This window comes from Fringilla coelebs (assembly GCF_963513975.1).
Source record: "Fringilla coelebs genome assembly, chromosome: 1".
In the NCBI taxonomy this organism is placed as follows: Eukaryota; Metazoa; Chordata; class Aves; order Passeriformes; family Fringillidae; genus Fringilla; species Fringilla coelebs.
Genome location: NC_140028.1, coordinates 53,660,272 through 53,682,884, shown reverse-complemented (window position 1 = coordinate 53,682,884; position 22,613 = coordinate 53,660,272). Strand labels below are relative to the sequence as shown.

Here is a 22,613-nt window from a genome sequence, read left to right as displayed (position 1 = left end):
ATAAGATCTAAACCTTCAAGGCAATTTCAAAGTGTACTGATTAACTCTGCTATCTTCCTTTCCTATGTTTTAATAACCACTTCTATGATTTTAGTATGCAAAATTCAAACAAAATGTCCCTCAGTGCAGTCCAGCCTTATAGAGAAGCCTTCCCTTCCTGCTGCTCAGTATCCCAGAGTCTGGTCATTTTTGCCAGTCACACTGGCCCACTGTGCCAGCTCACTGATTCAGCCCTGTACCAGCACCTATTCACATCTGTCCTCAATGCTGTGATGCAAAATAAACACAGTCTTTTCTCTTTTAATAATAAATGCAACAGAAGGCTCTTTCTTTGTTATAAAGGATATTGATGCTTTAAGAGTGTCTATGCTGAGGGTAACACTGTGTGTCTTGGTGTTTCAGCAGTCTTTTGCTCAGGCTTGAAAAGCTCCTCAAATGTTGTATTGCAAAAGCCTGTAGTTTAACTCTGTAGAAAGGATATGGAAAAATATATCTCCAAATTAAATACAGGATACTAATAGAGAAAACTAAATGCAGACAAGCTCAGCTGATGGACCTGCTTACCTGCTTGCAATTCTCCAATTTGCTGAATGGATTACATTTCCAAACGAGGCTGAGTTGCCATGTTACACTAACATGTTCTGTACCCATTATTGCCCCGTGTGCGCAGTCAGGAAAAAAAAAATTAGGAAAACCATTCATCAGTTGTTCAGGAAAAACTGAAAAATTTGATGACTAGGAGAGGAAAGAACTGTTTCCTTGACAGAATGAAGCCAGCTTTGCTGTATTTTTTCGAAGAAAACTAACACTGTCTAATAAAACATCAAAAAGAGTCAAAGTGTAGGTCCATGCATCTGTCATGACTCTGCCTGGTCTTCAGATTTTATTACTCCTTTAAATTGAGGTTAGGGAATATTTTATGTTTTTCTGCCTTTGACTTTCAACCTTTTTGCTTGTTCTAAAACCGCAGGAAGCAGAACCAGTCATACACAGTGAAGCATGTGGGAAAATGTATGGCTTAAATTTATGTTTGAGCAGTCCATTGAGGGCAGCTTAAACAGTTCTCCAGTGGCAATTAGTTAATTAGAAAAAGTATTTGTCACATCAATTTTAAAAAGCAGAGAAGGTACTGTGTTTATAAACTACCTTCTAGCTTATTTTTTTTATATTTGAGAAGTGCTATTGTCTTCTCCAGGTATGGAAGGCATTTGTGAACCAAAGTGATTTATACAGGGGGGTACATGCCTGTACGCCATTCTGGCTATTTCTGAATGGTATTTTCATACTGCTTCATCCCCCAAACTGAAAATACAAATGCACTTGGAGGCTTCTCTAGCTACTTCTTATTCCATACCTTTGTACTTCTAAATACTAGGATTATAACATCATGGTTACATTTTGATTACCAAAATTAAGATAGAGTTGGTTAAATCTAATGATTTTTGTTTTGTAAGTGAAAGCAAAAACGGGAACAACAACAACAACAACAAAAATCACAGCAACACATGAAATGGTTATTTCATAGAATTCCCAGTGCATATTTTAAGAAACCACAATTCTGCCTCTTGAGAGTGTGGTCTATTAGTTAGTAAACAGTGAAAAATGCAAGCATTACACACTGGAGAATGACTTCTGTCCTATCTGGCAGCCACCTCTGTTTAGAAGACTCATCAGTGAGGCTAAAGTGATTACTCTATAAATATAACCTCTGTTTTTTTTTTTTTTTTCCTTATTGCTATTAAATAACAGTTTAGTGTTTGGTTAAGGCTTATAGTTTAGATCAGGTAAGTGGAGAAAACTTGTTCATGAATTAACCAAACAACATTTGCTTCTAACTTAAGCAATGAATTTTTAAGGTTTGAAAGTGATACTGCATGAGAAACTTTAAAAGGAAAAAATGAAGAAACTTTATCATCACAGTGAGTTGTTTATATATGAACCAGAATAGATGGGAGGAAATAATATTATGGTTTTCTTGTATCACCATAAAAATTTAGTTCTTAAAATCTCATCACATGAAACACTTCATATTAATACTTTTCTCGTGCTTCTGTAAGTAAAAATTATTAGTCCTATATTTACTAAGTACTTACCAAATGTGAAAAGAATCACTGCTTTTAAAAATAATGTTCTCTAGATAACAACAGCAACAATAATAATAGTGCTTAGCTTAATTTATCATAAATCTAGCCACATTTACTTCACTGCACCTTATGAAGAAAGAGTATACTGATGCACCTAAGTGCAAATGGCACACTAGACAAAAGAAGCAAAGAATGCCAAGGCAGCTTTTCTGACCTCAGCCTATAGGAGGGAATTTCAGCAATTAAACCTTATGTCTAGAAGAGTGCAAGGCAAATCAAAAATATGCTTGGTTTTAAGAAGTGCTGCTGTTGAGAAAAGAATTATCTTTTTTCTCTCATCGAGAGTTGAATCTGTGGACAACAACAGAGCAGAACAACAGAACCCAACCACAGAGCTGGGGTTTTTTCAATTACTTTACCTAATGTAGGATAGACATCTCAGAAATTGGCTGAACCGCCCCCCCCCCCCCCCCCCAAGACAGAATAACTGCAAAGCAAAAGAAAATCTGTGTCTTTTCCAACTATATCAGCTCAAATATAAAATCAATTTTCTTTGGCCAAGCTCACATCCCTTGTGTTTGCTTCCTGAGAACTTGTATAATGAAGCTTTATTATCCCCAATGTTCACACAGAGACCAATTTAGGCCTTCACACTTAGTATATCAGAAGTGGTATATTTTGTCAGGGAAAGAAGACTGATAAACTGGGGCAAAGTACTGGTTGAGGGCAGGGTTCCCTTAAATCCTTGGTCTACTTCCTATTCCAAGGACCTCAGTGGGCTGAGTAAAACCCTTTCCAGCCAGGGCCACTCATGAACACACATGCTGCTATTTGCATGTGAACACAGTGAGACAAAATTCTATTTTCTAGAACTTTCTAATAAACCTGAAAGGAGTTGTTTTTTTATTTCTAACAACAACAGCTTGAGCTGTGTGTGAACTAAAAAGAGAACTGAATGTTTTGCTTTTGTCTTTTTTGTCCCCTTCCCAAAGTGCCTAGTTCTGCTTGTCTACTCTTGTGCTCTAGTACTACCACCTTACCCTGGCAATGTCTGAGCACTGCAAGCATCCCCACACCTTTTTTCTGATCACTGAAACTAATTTTAGCAAGCCACCAAACAGCTGAGTAGCCAAAACTAAGTTAGCTCAATGCTTACTTTATGGAAACAACAGATGGACGTCACCAGATGGGGGTGTCTGTTATCCCCCAAGTATGACTGATGCTCTGAATTGAAATTTTGTACCTCTTCATTGCCACATAAATTAATTGACTTAAATTTACAAGTTTTAAAAGACATAATCAACTCACTAGCTTTTAAAAATTTTTTTAATTGAAGGCCATCGTACCTGAACCTTTATTTGTTTTGTTCTGTTCTACATTTATAGAATTTTTCTTTGTGGTTTCTTTATTGTATCCACGGATACAAGAAAATTTGGGTATTTGGTAACCAGTAAAAAGAAACTGAAATATTAAAAATGGAGCTGTATTCATCATATAGGAAACTAACTTTTGGAAAACTGTCCTAGAATCACAGGAAAATTTTAATTTCTGCCTATTGTTTATATACTAGACAGTTCAATGCCAAAACTTCTCTAAATCACAATCTGAAAGTCCCTCATAGACCTAGAATTTGCTGAATTTAAATTATGCGAATACAGACAAAAAGCACAGTTTGAATAGAGTTCAAATAAGTTAAAGTTACATTTATCATCATAAACATAATAAATCTGCTGAAATCTGTGTAAGTCAAATGGGGACAAAACAAAATAAAATTAACTTTTCAAAGTAAGTATCAGTTTTTGAGATTAAACTTGAAATTTACCTTGTAAGAAATATTAAATCAGAGGACAAGAAAAACAATAACCTGTCAGTTTTATGATATTAATCTCAAAGAAATATATGAAGGTCATTAAGGAAAGAAGATGGTTGATGGCCATGCAATAATACCCCCTCCAAGAGTTACATAAATGTCTTTGTAGCTGGTGATAAAGAACAATCCTGATCTTTGCTGACCTCTGGCTTGGCCACAGATCCGTATTTGTTACAAATATCACATGATGCATCAACATGATGTGTGCACTAAATGTATTCCTTAACAATGAAAGAAGTGAGATACATAAAGACTCATGTAAGAATATTAAAATGACTAAAATGATTAAATGAATAAGAAAGAGGGAAAAGCAGGACCCCATTCTCATTCCCGTGAAGGAACAGTATCCTGACAATTTGAAAGGGCACTGAGGATCAAGGAAAATTAACTTTCAGGCATAATGTAAATAAAACATTTGCCTCTGTGTCCTTCTAATACCTCTGATTCCAGCAAAATACTTCTCCCACAGCAATAAAGAAAATTAGGTTAAGTTTTAAAAATACAGAAGCTTTGTACTGTAGCCAAATTAAACTATTCCAAAATACACTGTATTTGCAACTCATTTACCAGTCAGCAAATTTGGTCGCTGACATTATAATTTGCTAATAATGCTTTTCAGTATCCTTAAGCCAGCCACCCAACTTGTAGTCCAATGATATTTATAACACATGCTGGGATGTTTAGGTTTGGCTTTGTGTTCTTTTAAGCTGAGAAGTGGTGGCCTACTCATAATATTCTTCCTTCACTACTAAAGAAAAGATTAGGATTTAGCTGATGGCATGGGATGTTTTCTTCTAAAGCCAGTGTAATGGAAACACTGCAGATGTTTCAAAATCCCACAGTAAGCATGTGTATCAGCATTACACCCCTTCCTTTTTCCCCTTCACCAGTGAAAGATAACCACAGACAGGTTCTGAAAGAAATGCCACATGCTCCTGCTGAGCCAGAAAACAGCACCCTCACCCTCTGTATTTCCTAAGTGGATGAAAGAACCCGATTTCCAACCTCTGCTCACAGGCTCTCAGTTATGAGGAGGATGTGACCCCACCACCCTGACAAACGTCCATCCACTGCTAGCACAGAAATGTTCTTCTGGATAGAGGGGCAGATAAAAGCTGGGTGCATTTTTAGCATCTTTCTGTCAAGATTATACTTCAGTGTTTGAAATCATCAATGCCTGTGAGAAAAATGGCTGTTTGATCAGATCACTGACACAGCTGTACCTGACTTTCAAGTTTCTGCTCTAAGACCGAAGGTGTGTAAACAAGGATAAGTCACTCAGCTGTTATATTTTCAAGTAGATCATGACATGAAAAGCACAGATACATTCAAAGAATACTGAAATATCAAATGATACTTCATGAAGGGTCTTGAAGGTAAAGAATTATGCAAATGTACTCACTATTATAAAAAATAATCTTACAGTAAAGGAAAAGCAAGCCAGTTAGAGTTATGGAAGGAAGAAACATAGAAGAAACCCTATTAAACTTGGTTTAACCTCTGACAGAAAAAAGGTAGTAGGATTTAGTTCTCTGTTCCAAGACAGTGGACTTAATTCTAGATCCAGTTTTTTTCCTTCTTCGTGTTTTGGTTTTGGACACAACATGAGACTTAACATTCTTCCTGTCAGAGCCTGTAGATAGGTATCATTTTTTTAAAGGGAAAACACATCACCATTAACACTATATTTGGTGTATTCCTGGTTTTGTCTGGCCCTTTCAGCACCATTTTCCAAATAGGATTGTGAGACCTTTACTGATCATTGAAGTAGGGGTCACATTCACGTATTTTAAATATGTACTGTTATTCTGTTTTCTTGGTCTGATGTTTTTAGTGTGCGAAAAGATATGATAAACAGTCAGTCTGCACTTTTCAGCAAGCACAACTCAAATCTGTACTGTGGTGGTGGTGGTGAGTGAGGGCAGAGAGGAAACCCACTGATTACAACCTCAGACAGCTGTCTAAGTCTCTGTGTACAACCACTGCTTTAATTTCCAGCTAGTCTGGATTGTGAGCAAATGCCCAGGTTTTGGTAAATACACTGAGGTCAAATGAGTTCCTTCATACACATATCTAATTTTTCCTCACTTCCATGTGCTGATGAATCATTTTTTCCCAAAAATGGTCTGGAAAGAGGGAAAACAAACCATGACCCGCAACACCAAAATTGCCCACAGTGGCAGAAGCATGACAAGTCCTTCAGTGACATGGACCTATTCCCCTGCTTCAGGCTCAGCACCAAGAGCAGAGAGGAGGGAAAAGCAAAACACTGAGTGCAAGAACAGACTTGTGGCATTGCTGCTGACCATTCTGCCAATTAGATAAATCGTAACCCACTGGCGTGTGTTCTCTGGAAACCCTAAATCCCATAGCAACTGCATGAGTATGCGTTCTCGCAATAGCAGTTCACATGAAATGTCAATTTTCAATGGAAATCTAACTCAGACCTGTGTTACTATCAAGGACAGTTGAGTCTGTAGCCCTTGTAATGTTAACAGACTATTTTTTGATTAATAGGTTTTAATCACTGTACTATGTACTTATGATTTGCACCTTCCCAATCTACTACACTTCCCAGAACATTTCTGACCAGACTGAATCTGTTTACAGATTTTGACTGTGTTACATAGATGTGTACCACTTCACTTTGAAGGACAGAATACCAAATGTATGACTGTCTTTAATTAAATACTGCTTATAATTTTTTCCACCTAGAAAATATATTAGTAATGCAGGTATGCATTTGGTTATGTAAATGTCTCAGAAATTTTTATGGAATGTGAAAAGACAGAGCAATTTCAGCACCGTCTGGGTCTCAGAATTTTAAACAAAGGATTCTCCTTAGATTGACTCAACATTTTTCCGACTTAATAGTTTCAACTGAAATGATTTTATGTAAATCAATTTTGAGTGGAATAAAGATACTTCAAGTTATTTGATTTTTTAATGCTTTTTTAAATTAGATGTGAAATATTTGGGGCAGAATATTTAGTTGTATAATAATGGAAAACTATGATAATAAATTAATTTTGCTCCACCTATACAGAGAATGAAAACGTTAATACCTGCATTGCAAAACTCCTGAATCTCACTGATATATTTTCTAACTGGTTATAGACTATCGCATTCTTGGCTATAAATTTCATAAAAAGAAATACTTACTACTGTGCACAGTCAATCAGCTGATACTCGTTTGACCTCTCGAAGCATGCCTTTACACCTTCATCATCCCAGAGCTTTTTTGCATGTTCAAAGAACTCCTGAAAATTGGAAATGCAATAAATCAGAGAACATTTCTCAATTTTTTCAATCCCCAGTCTGCACTGTTCCTTCCCCCAACCTTCATGCTTTATGCTTTGCAAAATGATAGATTATACACTTACAGAAGAAAAGCTATAAGCATTTATTAGCAAAATTGCAATAAAATATACAAAACATGTGGCTGCTGAGAGTTTCCAGCACATGATATATAATGAAGACCGTCTTCAAAACTCATGCCAGCCCATATATAAAATTTACTGTAAGTACAAAAGTTACCTAGAAGAATGTTCACTTCATTTTTAACTGAATTTATGCTTCTGTCATGGAAAAGGCATCAAAGTGATGCAAAAAGCTGCTCAGCTTATAAACATTAGCTTTCCAGAGAAAGAGCCAGCCTGAAACTTCAAAAAGATTGCGCAACTTTTCCTGAAAAACACAACTTTCCACTACTCGGTACTTTCTCATGCAATATAATAACTTAATTGCAAGACTTTCAGAGTCTTTGCTCAACACTGCATCCTCCAAACAGCTGCCTGGCACAATGTGTTGTTCCTAGCAGCTATCCCAGGCTACCCAATCCAGAAATGTCTGCCAGCAAGCTTAATTCAGAATGATTTGAAAGAGGAACCAAAGCCGTCCTTTGTGCCAGCGAAGCCACAGCCACACACGGGCAGAGAGGTAGGTCCCAACCCTTCCTGCTGGCTCCTTTTCTCCAGTCCCAGCACTAGAGACTCAAGGATCCAGCTTGTTTTAAAGCTGGGAGTCCATTTTATGTTTTATCATTACTGGTAAATGACACTGCAATGGAGTTTTTCCAGCTACATAGTTCTAAATTCAAACAAAGGATGTTTAGATGAATTAGTATTTCCTTTATTATATGGCTCTTTCCTCCCTTGAACAAAATCGTTAAAGCAATACGTCAACTCAAACGGAGAAGCTGTTTTCTTAACACCTCAACACTGCTAATAAATTAGCGGAGTCCTTTGGTTAGTCACAAATTTGTGAAACCTAACAAATTGCTTTTCCACAGTTCAATTTGAAAATGGGTGTAATGCCACTATTCACTTCATGATCCTGTCAAAATTTTGCATAAACATCTAAATTCTGAAACTTTTCTGAAATTGCTTGCCAGTCTCTCCCCACATCTTTTCAGGATGTAAAACCTTTTGCCTTTTTTTTTTCCCCAACAACACCATGCACAGTGTAGAGAGAGAGAAAATTCCATTCTTTAAGAAGTTTTGAAAATGTTAGAGAAAAGAAGACATTAAAGCAGAAACCTATGAGAAACCTTTGCAGAAAGTCTTGAATGAAGAGAGGAAACAACACCATATATAGGCAGATGCTTATACTGCCCCTGAAATTTATTTCTTCACTTGGCCAGGACATGTTTATTTAGTCTTTGTTATTTTAATTACTTTTATAACGATTGTTTTAAACACTGCAGATACCTCTTTTAAAGTGATGCTACAGCTATTGTAAACTCTCTGTTCCTACAGCAGGAAAAAAGCAAAAACAAGCTGAAGAAAGGACAAGATATCAAACTAAAGTAGAAAGAGAAAGCGGACACACATACCAGAGAGAATGACTACAAGAAAAAGAACTGGATAAGTCAAAATGATAAATACCAGAAACCGCGAAACAATCCTCAAACATGAAGCTTATGCTTGATTGATACCTGGGGCATCAGCTGAATGCCTCTCACTTGCTGGCATCTTTGGCCAAAGAAAAGCACTGCCTTCTCAGCAGATGGAGTGAACTGTGGGTAAGTGTCAGGTCCTGAGGCAGAAGGAGCCTCCATCCCCTCAGATGGGAGCAGGGCCCAACTCAGCCCTTCTGCCCACAGGCACTCGCTGCTACAGGTGTGGGGTCTGAGCACAGTGTGGCTGCCTTCCCCTCCCCCCCATCAGGGGGTGGGAATTCCCACTCACCCTGAAAGCCATCTCTAAGGGGAATAAACATGCAAGAAACATTGCCATTCAGCCCCACTGAGCCTACAGGAAGGGGAGGGGATGAGGAGGAGGTGTGTGTAAAGGTATCCTTTTCTGAAGGGTGGCATGGATTGAAAGATCAGCTGAAAATATAACTATGAAGTAAATAAGCAAACAAATAAATGAATAAATAAATAAACTTGCATAGCTATAGGAGTTCCTCACCACTGCCTTTACATCCTCTGTATGAGCTTTATTTACTCTTAAAAATCTCTTCTGAAAAAGAGGCAATCATTTCAGCTCAGCTTCTTGAGACCCTACAAATATGTTGTAAATACAGGGTTTCCATATCATATCTTCAAATATTTCCACCTGACCATGTCTATGCAATCTATTTAAAATGACTTCCAGACTTCTAGTCCTAAGCAAATCATATAAAAGAGAGCAAATGTGCTTCCCTCATTAAAATGTACCAATCTTCTGCAGAGGAGTACACTTGATTGCAAATTGCCTCCCACACAGCTAGCTACTCGATCCTTCCTTCCCAGGTGACTAAAGCCTTCCAGAAAAATCCTGTTTCATTTCAAGGTGCCAAGTACCATGATCCAACTTTCACACTTGTTTTTAACCCTTCTCTTGTCTGCTGTAAGTTCCTCAGTATTTTTTCTGCTCATCTGCGTAAGGCCCCCCCACTGCAAGCACAAAGGAGGATTCTGCACATGGCAAACATATCTGGATGCCAGTCCCCTCTCCATCACAGGACAATATCCAGACAGCAGTTACTTTGTCAGCTTCAACCCCTGCATTCAAGCCCCTTTTGCCTCAGCAGCCTTCCAACAATCACTTCCCTCAGTCCTTACAACTCATTGCTATGAATCCCAATGCTTGTCACTTCATCATCCTCCCTCCCATCATGGCCACATTGTGGCCACCTCAATGGCAGACAGGCCCTGGTGTGGCCTTTGGGCTCTGCCTGCCCTGCAGCACCTGCTCTGGGGCTGCACTGTCCTTGGGGTGGCAGCCACAGTGGGCAATTCCTGTCATGAGGAAGAGCCAGGGTAATTGAAAGAACAGAGAATTCAGCTTTGCTCCAGCTGGTAAGGGGAGATGGACTAAAACTTTTTAAAATGTTACCTTATGTCAGGAAACACAAATCAAGTTTTTAAGAGTAAGCTGTAGCCATAGTAGCTTACATTCTGAGTTGGTCAAACTAAGACTTCCTTAAAGGTGTGACTCCTGGAAAAGTGGCTTTTCAGTTCTTAGAAGTCATGAACCAGGTCCTTTAAGAAACCTCGACTGGGACAGAATAAAACAGGAAGATGGTAAATCACTCTGGTAATCTGATGCACTGTGTTTGCAAGCACATGCAGCTGACTTCTATCAGATCAAAGCCACCAAAATCTACCAAAAATATTTAGCATACTGAAGAGAACCGGAAATTATGTACTGTGCTTGAGAGCAGAAAACCACCAACGTCATGGTCAAGGGATGGAGGCATAAAAAGAGTTGCACCTATTAATAAACATATAAAATAAAGCAATCACTATATTTTTAATTTAGTATTTTAATTGGAGCATTAAAGAAGTAAATGATAATGCTTTAGATCTCATGAGGTACAGGTGCCATGAATTGCAGGTACTTTTTACATTGCACATATTAATTTACACCATTTATCTAAGAATTTATAGCGATCACTAGAGCATGCAAAACCTTGATGTGATATTTGGATGTCATCAAAATGAAGATGTGACACACAACCCCACAAATATTTATTAATACAAAACTATTTGGAAATTTTCCACTCTTCCTGAGACAATCCAAAATCTCAGCCCAAACACCTGAACCTCCTTCTAACTAGCAGATACATTTTGCTACAAATAATCATATATAATCCAAAAATCATGAAGAGCCAAAAGCAGGTTAAAAACACCTTGACCTGATCTAAACAATAGCCTATTTTTACTGTGTTTTAAAAGGTCTTGTAAAAATATTTTTAGTCTCCTAATTCAGGGAAAAATTTCCTGATTCAATGTATTCCCATACATAGCATTCCAAGAAAACAATACAGGTAACAAATGCAATGTAATATAGCTAACCCTCAGGGCACTGTTTTTCAGCTTTGTCTTACTAGAAGTTACTGCCGGGTCTAAAAATTCAATTTCCCTTATTTCGGAAATAAACTTTTTTATTGGTGGAATACCTTAGAAACCTCCTCCCCCTTAAACTCCTACAAAAAAAAAATTCAAGTAGCCAAGAAATGTACTTAGTTCACTTTTTAGATACCTTAATTTGGAATAAATACTATTGATGATTAAACAATTACGTATCTTTATGAACAGATCTTTACGTGTTTTGGAAAAAAGCAGTTTTCATCTAACTGTTTTACAAACCACAAAAGTTCATGTTAGGTCAGGAATAAAATTTTTATTCTACTAAGATTCTTTTTGCCTTTCTTCCTGATGGAGCATACATTTAACAGTCCTGAGTTCTAGTCCTGAGAACATCTATCCTGATGTCACCTTCAGTCTCCCAGAAAGTGGAATGTAGAAGGCTCCATCCAGAGCCATATTTTCTACTTCTGTTAATATATTGTAAACATGGAAACAACTGCTTAGATCTATGTGAAATCAATCTCCCTCAAGCCAAAATTTATGCTCTTATTCTCCTAAGCTTCAGGACTGTCAGGACTGTAAGACAATTTCTCATCTAAAACACAGATTAAACTTGTCTGATTACCTGACAACCACTTAAAGAAGTGGCAAACGTTACACATTTTCATAGTTCTGCCATTGTGGGTGTGAAATGAAGTCATCACTTCTATTCTGAATTTCAGTTACTACTTCTTCTCTCAAGTACTTAACCAAACAAAAAAGTAAATCACATAATGCCTTAAAAATCCCCACCTAACACCTCCCCAACTTCCAATGACAACTGCAGTGCAAGATGATCCAGAGAATTAATTCACACAGGAAGGGAGGCATGTGCCTCCCTACTGAGCAAGGTACTTGTACCTCCCAATGCATAGTGCAGGGCTTATGTGTATATATACATAGAGGCAGTCTCCCATCTATGGAACCATGGAAACATTTTGTGGAATAAAAGAGTGACAACTGATGGGGAACATTGTAATATCATAACGATGACACCCAGTGGAGTCAAATGAAGGGTGCATAGGCAAACTACAAGCAGCGCTTTCTAAATGTGGCACGTTTGACTCTGCAATTCAAATAATATCCTTTGAAGCATCCTTTTCTGTACCAAATCTGAGGACAAAATGGAACTGGATCCATCAGCCTGCAGCCCAAGTCCCAGAGCATGACAGCAACAGCAAACAGCAGGATGCTGTGCTATTATAGCAGAGGACAGACAGCAACACGGTGTGGGAGAGGTGACTGGGAGGAAGAACTCTAACCTAGTGCTTTCATCTCCTCCCACAGAGCTGTGAGTGATGCCCAGGGGACGATCTGAGTGACTGCATTGTGGGTGATGGGAAGCTCAGCCGAGCTCCTCCTCATGCTACAGAAAACTTCACAGCTCCTGGGGCTGTGCTGCTGCCCTGGCAGATGTCACAAACCTGATCGGTGTTTCAATATTCTGGTGGGTTTTGCAGCATAGGCCTCGTAAAGTAACAGAAGAACGGCAATTTAAAAAAGTTTATATTTAAGCCAAGTAAACATCTGGAATTTAATATTATGAAGCAAAAACTACTTTTGTCAATCTTGGACTCTCTTGCAAGCCTCTAGTCTCTAGTCACTGTAGACAGTCTCCATTTTGAGAGCCTGACTTTAAACTTGAATCCTAACGCAGCATTTAACTGAGGTGGCTGTAGACTGATGTTCCAAGAAACCCACAAGAGACAGTGAGTGACAATCTTCCCCAGTGACTCCAATTATTATTGGTTTGCTCGTACCAAGTGTAGCAACTAATTTTCTATTAAAATTGCTCTTCATCCTCAAACATCTACTGAGTGCAAATGCAAGCTGTATCAACAAAAAAAATTTAAATGGATTTAATGATTGGGTGAAGTATAAGGTAAGGCACCCAAGAGAGAAGGAAGTCTGCTCAGTTACCTCTTCCACAAACAAGCACAACCTCTTGATAATCAGCCTCTTGTTTACGAGTTAAAAGTGTCCCTTATGGCTCAGTCAGCTCTCCTTAATCCTTTATGAAATGTTCTGCCTAACAAGGGAGTTGTTTTGCTGTAGGTATACAAAATGCAGCTGCTCAAACTCCTAATGCCCGCAATGAAGACAAGCTAACAGTTACAATTTAAAAACAAAAGGAGAATACATGACTTGAATTTCCCCAACAGCAGCATTGTCAAAACCTTCATTAGTACCAAAGCAATAGCACAAGAAACACTGCAATGATGACGTAGGGAGGGGTGGCCAACTACCACACTAGGACCATGCTCTACAGTAGGGTTCAGATGTTTCTAAAGAACCAGCACTTACAGTAGATTAATTATACAGAAACCTTTAGGAAAAGTACAACCTCCACCCCCTGCAAAGTATTTTCTGTTGTAATTTGTGGGTGTGCAATAATCAATGCAATTACTCTGCTAGTTAGTGACTCATTCTGATAGGCACAGCAGCAGTTTGGCCTCTAACCCTCCTCCAAAACCTAACTTCAGATCTGTCTAAGAGAATTACAGGATAATACATCCAGATCTACCTCTATTCATTTTCACTGGACTTATTTTGCCTTTTTTTAAGGCCAGATGCAACAGTCTTCAAGCACGATCAGTTTGCACTAAGCATAACCTCAGTTCATTAGAGCTGAACATGGGAGGATGGCAAATACCGCCTTCACAGAACACAACCTGTGCTGGGGCATCTCATATTCCAAGAAAACAAAACTAGTATATTATTAACTCCTAGGAGAATCTAATCTGACTTGCAACTATAAGGAAAGAAGCTGGGGCAACAAACAGCATCTATAAATGTATAAAAGCACATAGCCACCACATGCCCCTGTGTAACACCACTAGACAAAATGCATCAGTTGTGGAGCTCGCTGACAGTGTTCACAAACCATGCGTGTGACCAGCACAGATATATTCTACATCCCTTTCTTGAACTCTTTCTGTGACTTCACTTTTAAGCTCTTACTCTACACTAAACTTCCAAGAAGAGTGTGCAGTTGAGGGATCAGCCTGATCGCCCTAGCAGTTCTATTTCTGCCTGCTGGAAACATGTTCCATCTGCCATCTTATTTTATAGAAATCAACAAGTTCAACTTTCATAGATCACAAAACTCATCTGCAAGGTCTGAGAAATATATTAATACATGCTTCAAACTTGTATCTGTCAAGCACTAAAAAAAGGTCCAAAAGGTCTTTAGATCATACTAGCAATAATAATAACATGATTTTGTGCTTTCGTAATATTTTGAGGCCAGCACTGTGATTTGGATAGGATTTGCAAATAAGAATACATTATAAGTCAGAGAACAGCTCCACATTTTTCCCTTCACTACCTGTTAAATAGGGGAGCTTTTTTCCCAAGCTAGATAACAAAGCTTTTATCATACTAAAACCAAAAACCTCTGATTCAGTCTTCCAGTTTCCATTTTAACTGTGTACTTCAAATTTCAGTCTGTTCAAATCCTTGAACATTGCTGCCTACCTGCTATTTTAAGGGGCCAGCAAGCTCTCAACTAAGAAAAGAAGGAGAGATAATTTAAGCAAATTACTTAGTGTATATAGTGCCTAAAAAATGTGCTGAGGATGGAAGGCTCACACCCATTCTTTTCCTTGAAATCGTGGTGGCTTTGGAGAGTCAGGACCTCTCCCTGGATGTACATAAAAAGCTCTTAATTAAAAAACAAAAACAAACCCACCTCTCAAAATATTTGTGAAAGTAATTAAAGGTGCATTACACAATCCTACAACATTGCTGTCCTTTGTGTTTCTGAAGCACTTGTGAAAAGAAAAATGTAGGAACTGTTAAAATTCCCTCAAGCAGAATTTTTTTGTGGACAACAGATGATAACAAAGCATGAAATTAATCTGTAAGTGCTGAACAAGATGCAAAAAGAATGAAAAATATGTAATGACTTTGGGAGCAAAAAAATTGGGAGCAAGTGATTTATCCCTGTTATCAAAATGCTGCTTACACAGTTGTCTTATGTAGAGCACTGAGCCTTGAAACTGGAAACATTACTGAAAACCATATAATCTCTATGTCACCTGTACTGGGAGAGGTTTGCTTGTTGTTTATTTACTGAAAGCAATAATGGCACCATGAAAGTGTACAGATTCTGTATGCCAAATGGAATAAAGGACAGCAAATCAGCCCACAGCACTTTTGTTACTGCTTCCGGTTCTGCAATCATTTAACTCCTGCGCCTTTGCAATGAGCACCACATTCAGTTTTAGGTCAATATAACATCCAGTCAGTGAGTATGAACAACCCACTCTGCAATCCTTGATGAAGGGAGTGTAATGGAATTGAGAAGTGCTCCTGTTGGAATTCAATTATAAAATAGTAAACTTGAGGCATTTCACGGCAGGAAATATTACCAAGATTTTTATTTTCAAAACACTGGCCAAAAACAATAACTACCATGCTGTAACACATCAGAATTGGATCTGAATCCTCCCTGATTATAAATCGCAAGTAGCCTTGTATTAGATCACATTTTGTATTAGCTGTATAGTAAGGTAATTTTCTATTCCATGCCACAATGTATTTGGGCACAAATCAGTACAAAAAATGGGAAACCCTCCAATGGATTATTTCATTGAGTAGTGAAAATCATGAAGTTAATTCTCACCCGCTGCTTTGAGAGATAAATCTAAATGTAGGTTAAATGTAACTCTGTCACCTTTTGACACTGAGAACCTGACCCCCCTGCAAGTTGCTCCTGCATGCTTTCAGCCTCTCTTACAAGTCTGCCTCTGTTGTCATTACTGAGAGCGTGAGGACTCCCCCAAAGAAGTCAAACCAGTGGAGTCCAACGCTGAGGGGAGGCAGCTCTTCCTGTTCCCAGGCAGTTCTCCTGCCCTGCCCATAGCAAACCCCTGCTGCTTCTGTAAATGCAGTTTCAGAGTGAAGACAAGTGTGTACAAACACAGGGGTGCAGCCTGTGATTCTTCAGTAAGAAAAGTTTCTACTACTCCCAGCTTCAACTTTTTTCCTTAAACCAGTTTTGAAGGTCATACATCAAGGAACTATTCCGTGCTCTAATATGCAGTTTATTATTTGTAAGTGATTTCCTACCAGACAAGTGGTTTGCAAGGACAGGGAACTCTCATTTCCTTTTATAGATTTGATTCGGAAATAAATGCTGGCAACATCACGTGACAAATGGACAGCATCCACAACTTGAGCTACTCTCATAATTGGATCAGAAAGTAATGGAAAAGCCAGCCTGCTGCTGCCAGATCTATTTAGTGTCCTGTTCCTCTGCCCAAGTCTTATCTAAATTCTTCAGCATTATCTCTCTTCTTTTGACACTTCTTCCTGTCCTTATCCATGTGCAAAACCCTAGTTTCAGCACACTAACTTACTCATTCTTAAATATTTATAATAGTAGGAAAAGGCAATACAAGTTTTTATTATATCTCTATGGCTAAACTGAATTGAGTTTCAGGAAACTTTTCTTCTAATTAACAACCACAAGTGTACATATCTTTGTCTTTTCTATCTGATAGCTGTTGCCTTTTAGAACTCTTCTGGAAAATGACTGGATACAACTGCATGAACTAGTAATTTTGACTATCTGAAAGTAATGTATTTTAAAGGAACCTCATAGTTTGAAGATGTGCTTACAACATTTATGGATGCAAAATTACTCTATGTTATTATTCAGTAAGATTAAGGCATCTTAATAAAGCTCTGAGAAGTAATACGAGTAAATGCAAGTAAATCTTGGCTGCAATTTATATAACTTTCAACATTCTTCTAATGCCAGTTCCCACAAATCTACTGCTGATGAGCCCAAAAAATCAACCTTTTCAGACTAATTTAGAAGAGATTTAGCTAGCAACTTCAGAAAAGTAAGTTTTTCAATTCCTACTATTTGGTTCTCAATTCCCATTCTGAAGAGTACATAATTTTCAGTAAGTATGATAACATAACATCCTATTATGTATAACATGGAAAGAAGATATATACACTAACAATTGAAATCGCTAAGGCATTAGAAGCTAAGTATTTTTTGTTAGCCCATAAAAATTTTTACCACTCAGAAACTGCTTAGAAGTCAACAGAAATGTATATCCATAGGAATAATAATCTGTGTCTTTACAAATATAGACGACTAGAGACAATGTACAACTTGTGGATGGGAAATTCTGTTGGCATTTCAGAGCTGAAAGTCACTAAGGGGGCCCAACTGTTTGGCATGTTGATGTTTCCAGGGTACCTCAAAAAAAAATACTTTATAGAGCCTAAGATAGCTTCTTCCCTTTCTTCCCAGCCCTTTATTTATTATTTGCTGCAGGATTATTTCTCACTTCAAATGCAATCTAACATGAAAGCTGCTGATCAATATTGTAAACAGATGATTAGTGTCTTGTGACTGCCAAAGAACTGCTAATGAATCTCAACAAATGATGGTGAAACGGGGACGTGAGGTAAAATAATTGAATTGAGGGAGATAATAAAACTAGATAATTCCTTCAGTTTAAAAGGCAAATACAGCCAGAACTCCTTAAAGAGAAATAAATTATTTACACTTGTCTCAGAAGTGGTAGGAAATCCATTTCTTTGCATTAATTAAAATCAAACTGCCACCAACTACAGCACTGCCTACCTGAAGTAAAACACAGAACCTGCGAGTCTGAGGTCATTGATACTGGACCCTTCCAACCTGCAACAACTAAGGTGAGACTCCAAGGAGCCTCCCTGCACCTTCTCTCCCTTCTCTTTCCTTCAGGTACTACTAAGCCAAAGAGCCTGCCAGAGCCACCACCTGCCTGCCAGGGCCATCAGCAACCTCCCTGCAAGACGAGTGGTTGCACATGAACAAAAAGGACCTGCCTGATGTTGCACCTGGTGAACAAATTTAATTCAGCTGGATCTGGAGAGAAAACCTGACAGAAATAAATAACTTCTAGCAGTGACCACTGTGAATTTCTAGGGAAACTCCATTCCACAGACATTCAGCCTTTTCAGACCTCTTGCCTCCTGCGAATGACCGAAAGAGATGGCTGGGCAACAAAAGCATACAGGTTATTCCCAACTCTCTAAATATCTCCTTGAAGAATGCCAGGAACAGGTGCATTGTAGACAATAGCCTTTAAGCAACCACAGATTTTTGAGAACTGAAGGTAGTTCATCACCAGTAGTTATATATAATTAAAAAACCAAATTCTAGACAAGCTCCTCTTCCTCTCTACCTGTCCACTGATCCATTCTTTATTAGTCAATAGCTTTTTCAATTTTCCAACTTAAAATACACTAGCAAGGGAAAGAGCCTTCTTCATTAATTTGATCAAAGACTTTTAGCAGTTAAACCAGAAAACACATAAAAACCGAAGTGAAATTCTTGATCAGTTGTAGCATGTCGAAACCTTAACACTGCGAAATAACCCAATATCTAGATTTAGAGCAAACAATAAACATTTAAATATGCAATGGAAAAGCTGTCTATTTCCAGGGGGAAAAAATGCATTGACTTGGAGAACTCAAGACTCTAAACAGTACTTTGATCTGTCACATTTGGTGTATGACACATTTGGTTAAACATAAATACTTTCTTCATATGGAGCTGTTTTTTTTTTAAAGCTATGGCTTTCTTATCTACCTTTTAAAGATTGAGGTTTATTTTTAATGCAATATAATTTAATTAAACAAACATTTGATATACATTTTTAATCTATTAATACAGATAAGTTAATGACAGATTCAGTGTGTAAGATGAGGAAATTTGTGTAAGAGCTTTGCTTTTCAGGATTTGCCTTCTACAGGACCATACTTTGAAACTGTATTTATGCTGCAATTAAAAAGGCAACTAAATAAATAAAGCTTATTGACTATTATACTTTTGCTTGTGTAATAATTTTTCACAAACATTTCTTTACATGAAACTATAATAAAATGTGGATAAAGAGCAGAGTATCTTCACAAGAGAATAGTAATCTACAAACCAAAGTTTTGTGACTTTTCTAATGAAATCTAAAGGACACTCATATCCCCTATATAAGATATGGTTTTTTGTTGCTCAAAATCAAAAAATATAAGTTAGTTCTCTAACACATTCATTGACTTTTAGAGACCATACTGAAACATAAAAATAAACAAGTATTTTAATTCACTGGCTCTTCAATGCACTGCATTTGTACAATCTCTACTTTTTAATGTTTCCCCACACAGCTGAGTATTTAGCACTGTCCTTGGGTGTCAGATGTTTCCCACACAAAATGACTGCACTGAGCACACATAGGCTGCAGCAAATCTCAGCAAGGTTAGAGGATATTTTGCTTTTGCACCCCCAGGGACTTGGTGCAATGGGACCCTGATGTTAATTTGAACCTTTAAAGTACATAAACTACTGTGCAAGGCTCCGGTGGCCATCAGCATCTTCAGACATCCCAGATGGGGCAAGGCTTTAACCTGTCCTTTGCTCCTGGTGAACAGGCTGGCAGAACTGTACTCTCAACACAGCCTGAGCAAGCTGCTGCTCCCTTGAACAATTAATAATAATGTAGAGAAAATACTGGCTTCATAAAACAGCATTTTAGTAAAACAGCAGTTGCACTTCTCTTGATGGTGACCATTGTGGACAACTAGGAATACCTTTTTTCCATATTTTTAGTAGAAACAAGATGGCAAACACACTGATTAACAATAGCTACAGGATCCAAAGAGCTACACCACACAAGAAGATGAAATGTAGGTCTGCAAGTAAACTTTAAAATAGCATAAATAAACATAGTCCAATTGCCAGTAATTGATCCATGATCATTTTGTTTATGATACACTTTTAAATCACAAGTCAGTGCTAATAGCCCCTTGATGCACAATTATTATCTGGTTCATTACTACATATACTTCTAATGGTATGAGCTGGTAAACTGCAAGATATTTATTATCAAGAGAATATTGAAAAGTCATTTTCCCTTTAGAAGCAAACTATGAGATAAACATATCTGCTTCTACTGGAGTGAACTGGCTAGCAGGATTCAAGAGACATTTCAGGTTTTTGGTAAAGCAACAGGTAAAGCAACAGCAATATTGTATTGCCATGTTTCAATTATATAAATTATAAAGACTAAATAAATACCAAAGATTAGACAGCTAGCTGAACTGATTTAATATATTTCACCAAATATATTCAGTGGTTCCTGTTACTCCAGGTAGGCTGACTGAACTAAACATTTCCAAAAGGAAAATTGCATTAAGTTCCTAAAAATATGGTAGAAAACAATTTGCAGCAGAAGAGGACAACAAACGTATGATGGAATATCATTAAATAAAATAGCTATCTTTGTTAGGTAACAGCCACAAGACTTGATACATATTAAAAAAAAAACCCCACAAGAATTTTCATAGCAAAGTTATTAACAATTCTGTAGGCTTTTTTTCTTTCCTTAGAGACAGATATGAGTTGTATATCACAAAGTTTTGCTAGATTAATCACACCTGATCAATGTGTGAGAAATTCAAATCTGTGAATAGCAGCAGTGTAAGAGCAAAACCTAATGTGAAAGCAAGTATTTAAGAGGAGTGAGCCTCTGATAGCTTAATTGCATCATTCAGAAAGACAGCATGATTACAATGGTGGAAAAAATCCTTAGGTCAGAATACCTATTCTACCTTGACACATCAATGCAGATACACTGCATTCACATGCTATATGAATTTAAGAGATGTAATTTAATAGGCCTTACATTTTCAGATATTTGTTCCCCGTGACTAGAACAAAATGGTTATTAATCCTATTGGTGAAATTGTGACGTTTATCAACCTCACTCATCAGTTCTACAGCATGTAATTTAAATTTCATATTTATACATTGCTTTAATATATCAACATATCAAAAAATTGATCTTGCTTAGATTTCAGTTCTCAAAATATTTCTCTTTGAAAACATAATCCACAGCTACCAGTTTTTAAATGTTATTGAACTGTGTACCTGATTGCGAATTTAAATCAAGAAATTCTAATGGCAACTTACAGAACAATTAAAATATTCTTCTGGATATATAAAATTATTCTTCATTAGCGGTGTATAAATCTGGTACACTGCAAAATGCAGAGTTAATCCTCTGACTTGGAAATTTTCTGTTTGCGGATTTACAGTCACATCAGCAACTTCCAACTGTAATTTACTGCTACAGATACTGTATTCACATGTAGCAACTAACACCCGCTCATAATGAAGATTTCCAAGAACAAAGTTGGAAAACTACAGATAATCTAACACACCTCCTAGAAAACAGCTGCTGTGTGGCTGTATCATTAGATTACATGTCATAAACCAGATGTAAGATTGTACATCATAGACCACAGATGTAGACACATGCATCTTTGAGTTCTTTAGTCAAAACATTAAGCCAACAGATAAAGTATTGTAATCTGAAAGTACTTCCCACAACATTCATATTTTGCTACTCATCTTGGGCCTTAAGAAAAATAAGAAATAAAACGTATTGTAAAATAAAGTTAGCACATCAATTTGCATATTCAGCATCCAAACTGCTCTTCCACATCCAAAGCATTTAGAGTCAGCACGAAAATGCTAAAAAGAAAATCTTTGAAGAAAAGTATGTACTTTATTTGTGGATGCACTGACTTTTCCCTAATGGTTTGTAAAACAAACCAGTCGCCTCTTGTCTAACTCAGGGCTCCCATGCTGCCATGCCAAACCACTGGGATGTCCGAGCCAGAGGATGACAGAGGCCATTCCCGGCTTTCCCCGGGGGCAGTCACCCACCCCCCACATGGAGCAGCTGCATGAAAATGGTAATTTTCTCCCTCCTTCCAAGGGTCACTGCCCAGGAAACTCAGTGCCCAACACGGGCACCATCCCTGCCACACCCTGCCTCAGCTGGGCCAGCTTCAGAAGCAGGAGAGAGATGGAGAGATGGAGACACCACTGGGATGTCCAAGCTTTCCCTGGGCACTGACAGTGCCCAAGAAAACCACCAGATGCACATGCACAGACTACTCTTTAATTGACTTGGAGTTTAAAATTTTAACAGAGATAAACCAAACACATCACTAAACAGTGGGACAAGAGATCCCATTCTCTTTGGTTTTACAAAACCAGTCAGAATTCTAGTGATGCAAGAAAAAAAAAATCTATTTTTACTAAATTATTTAAGTTCTACACTGATATCCCATGGAAAACAAGTGTTTTCCATATCTTTTTCTAAATATAAACAGTACCATGTGCTCTTCCAAAATTACTCAAGCACAAGTCACAAACTACTTCTGCTGAAACTGATGCATGTCATAGCTCCAGACTAAATCATTAAGCTCACTTCAGATGGTTACATTTATCTGGGATTATATATCT

General features: G+C 37.7%; 1 protein-coding gene across 3 annotated transcripts in view; it reads right to left on the bottom strand.

The window, feature by feature from the left end:
• The window catches only part of GNAL (G protein subunit alpha L), a 175,445-nt gene that overhangs the window by 45,915 nt on the left and 106,917 nt on the right, over positions 1-22,613 (bottom strand). For all 3 annotated transcript variants that reach the window (XM_084210649.1, XM_084210650.1, XM_084210651.1), the window contains one exon: positions 7,117-7,214. In XM_084210649.1, the coding sequence (XP_084066775.1) occupies positions 7,117-7,214 (98 nt within the window). The remainder of the gene's footprint in view (positions 1-7,116; positions 7,215-22,613) is intronic.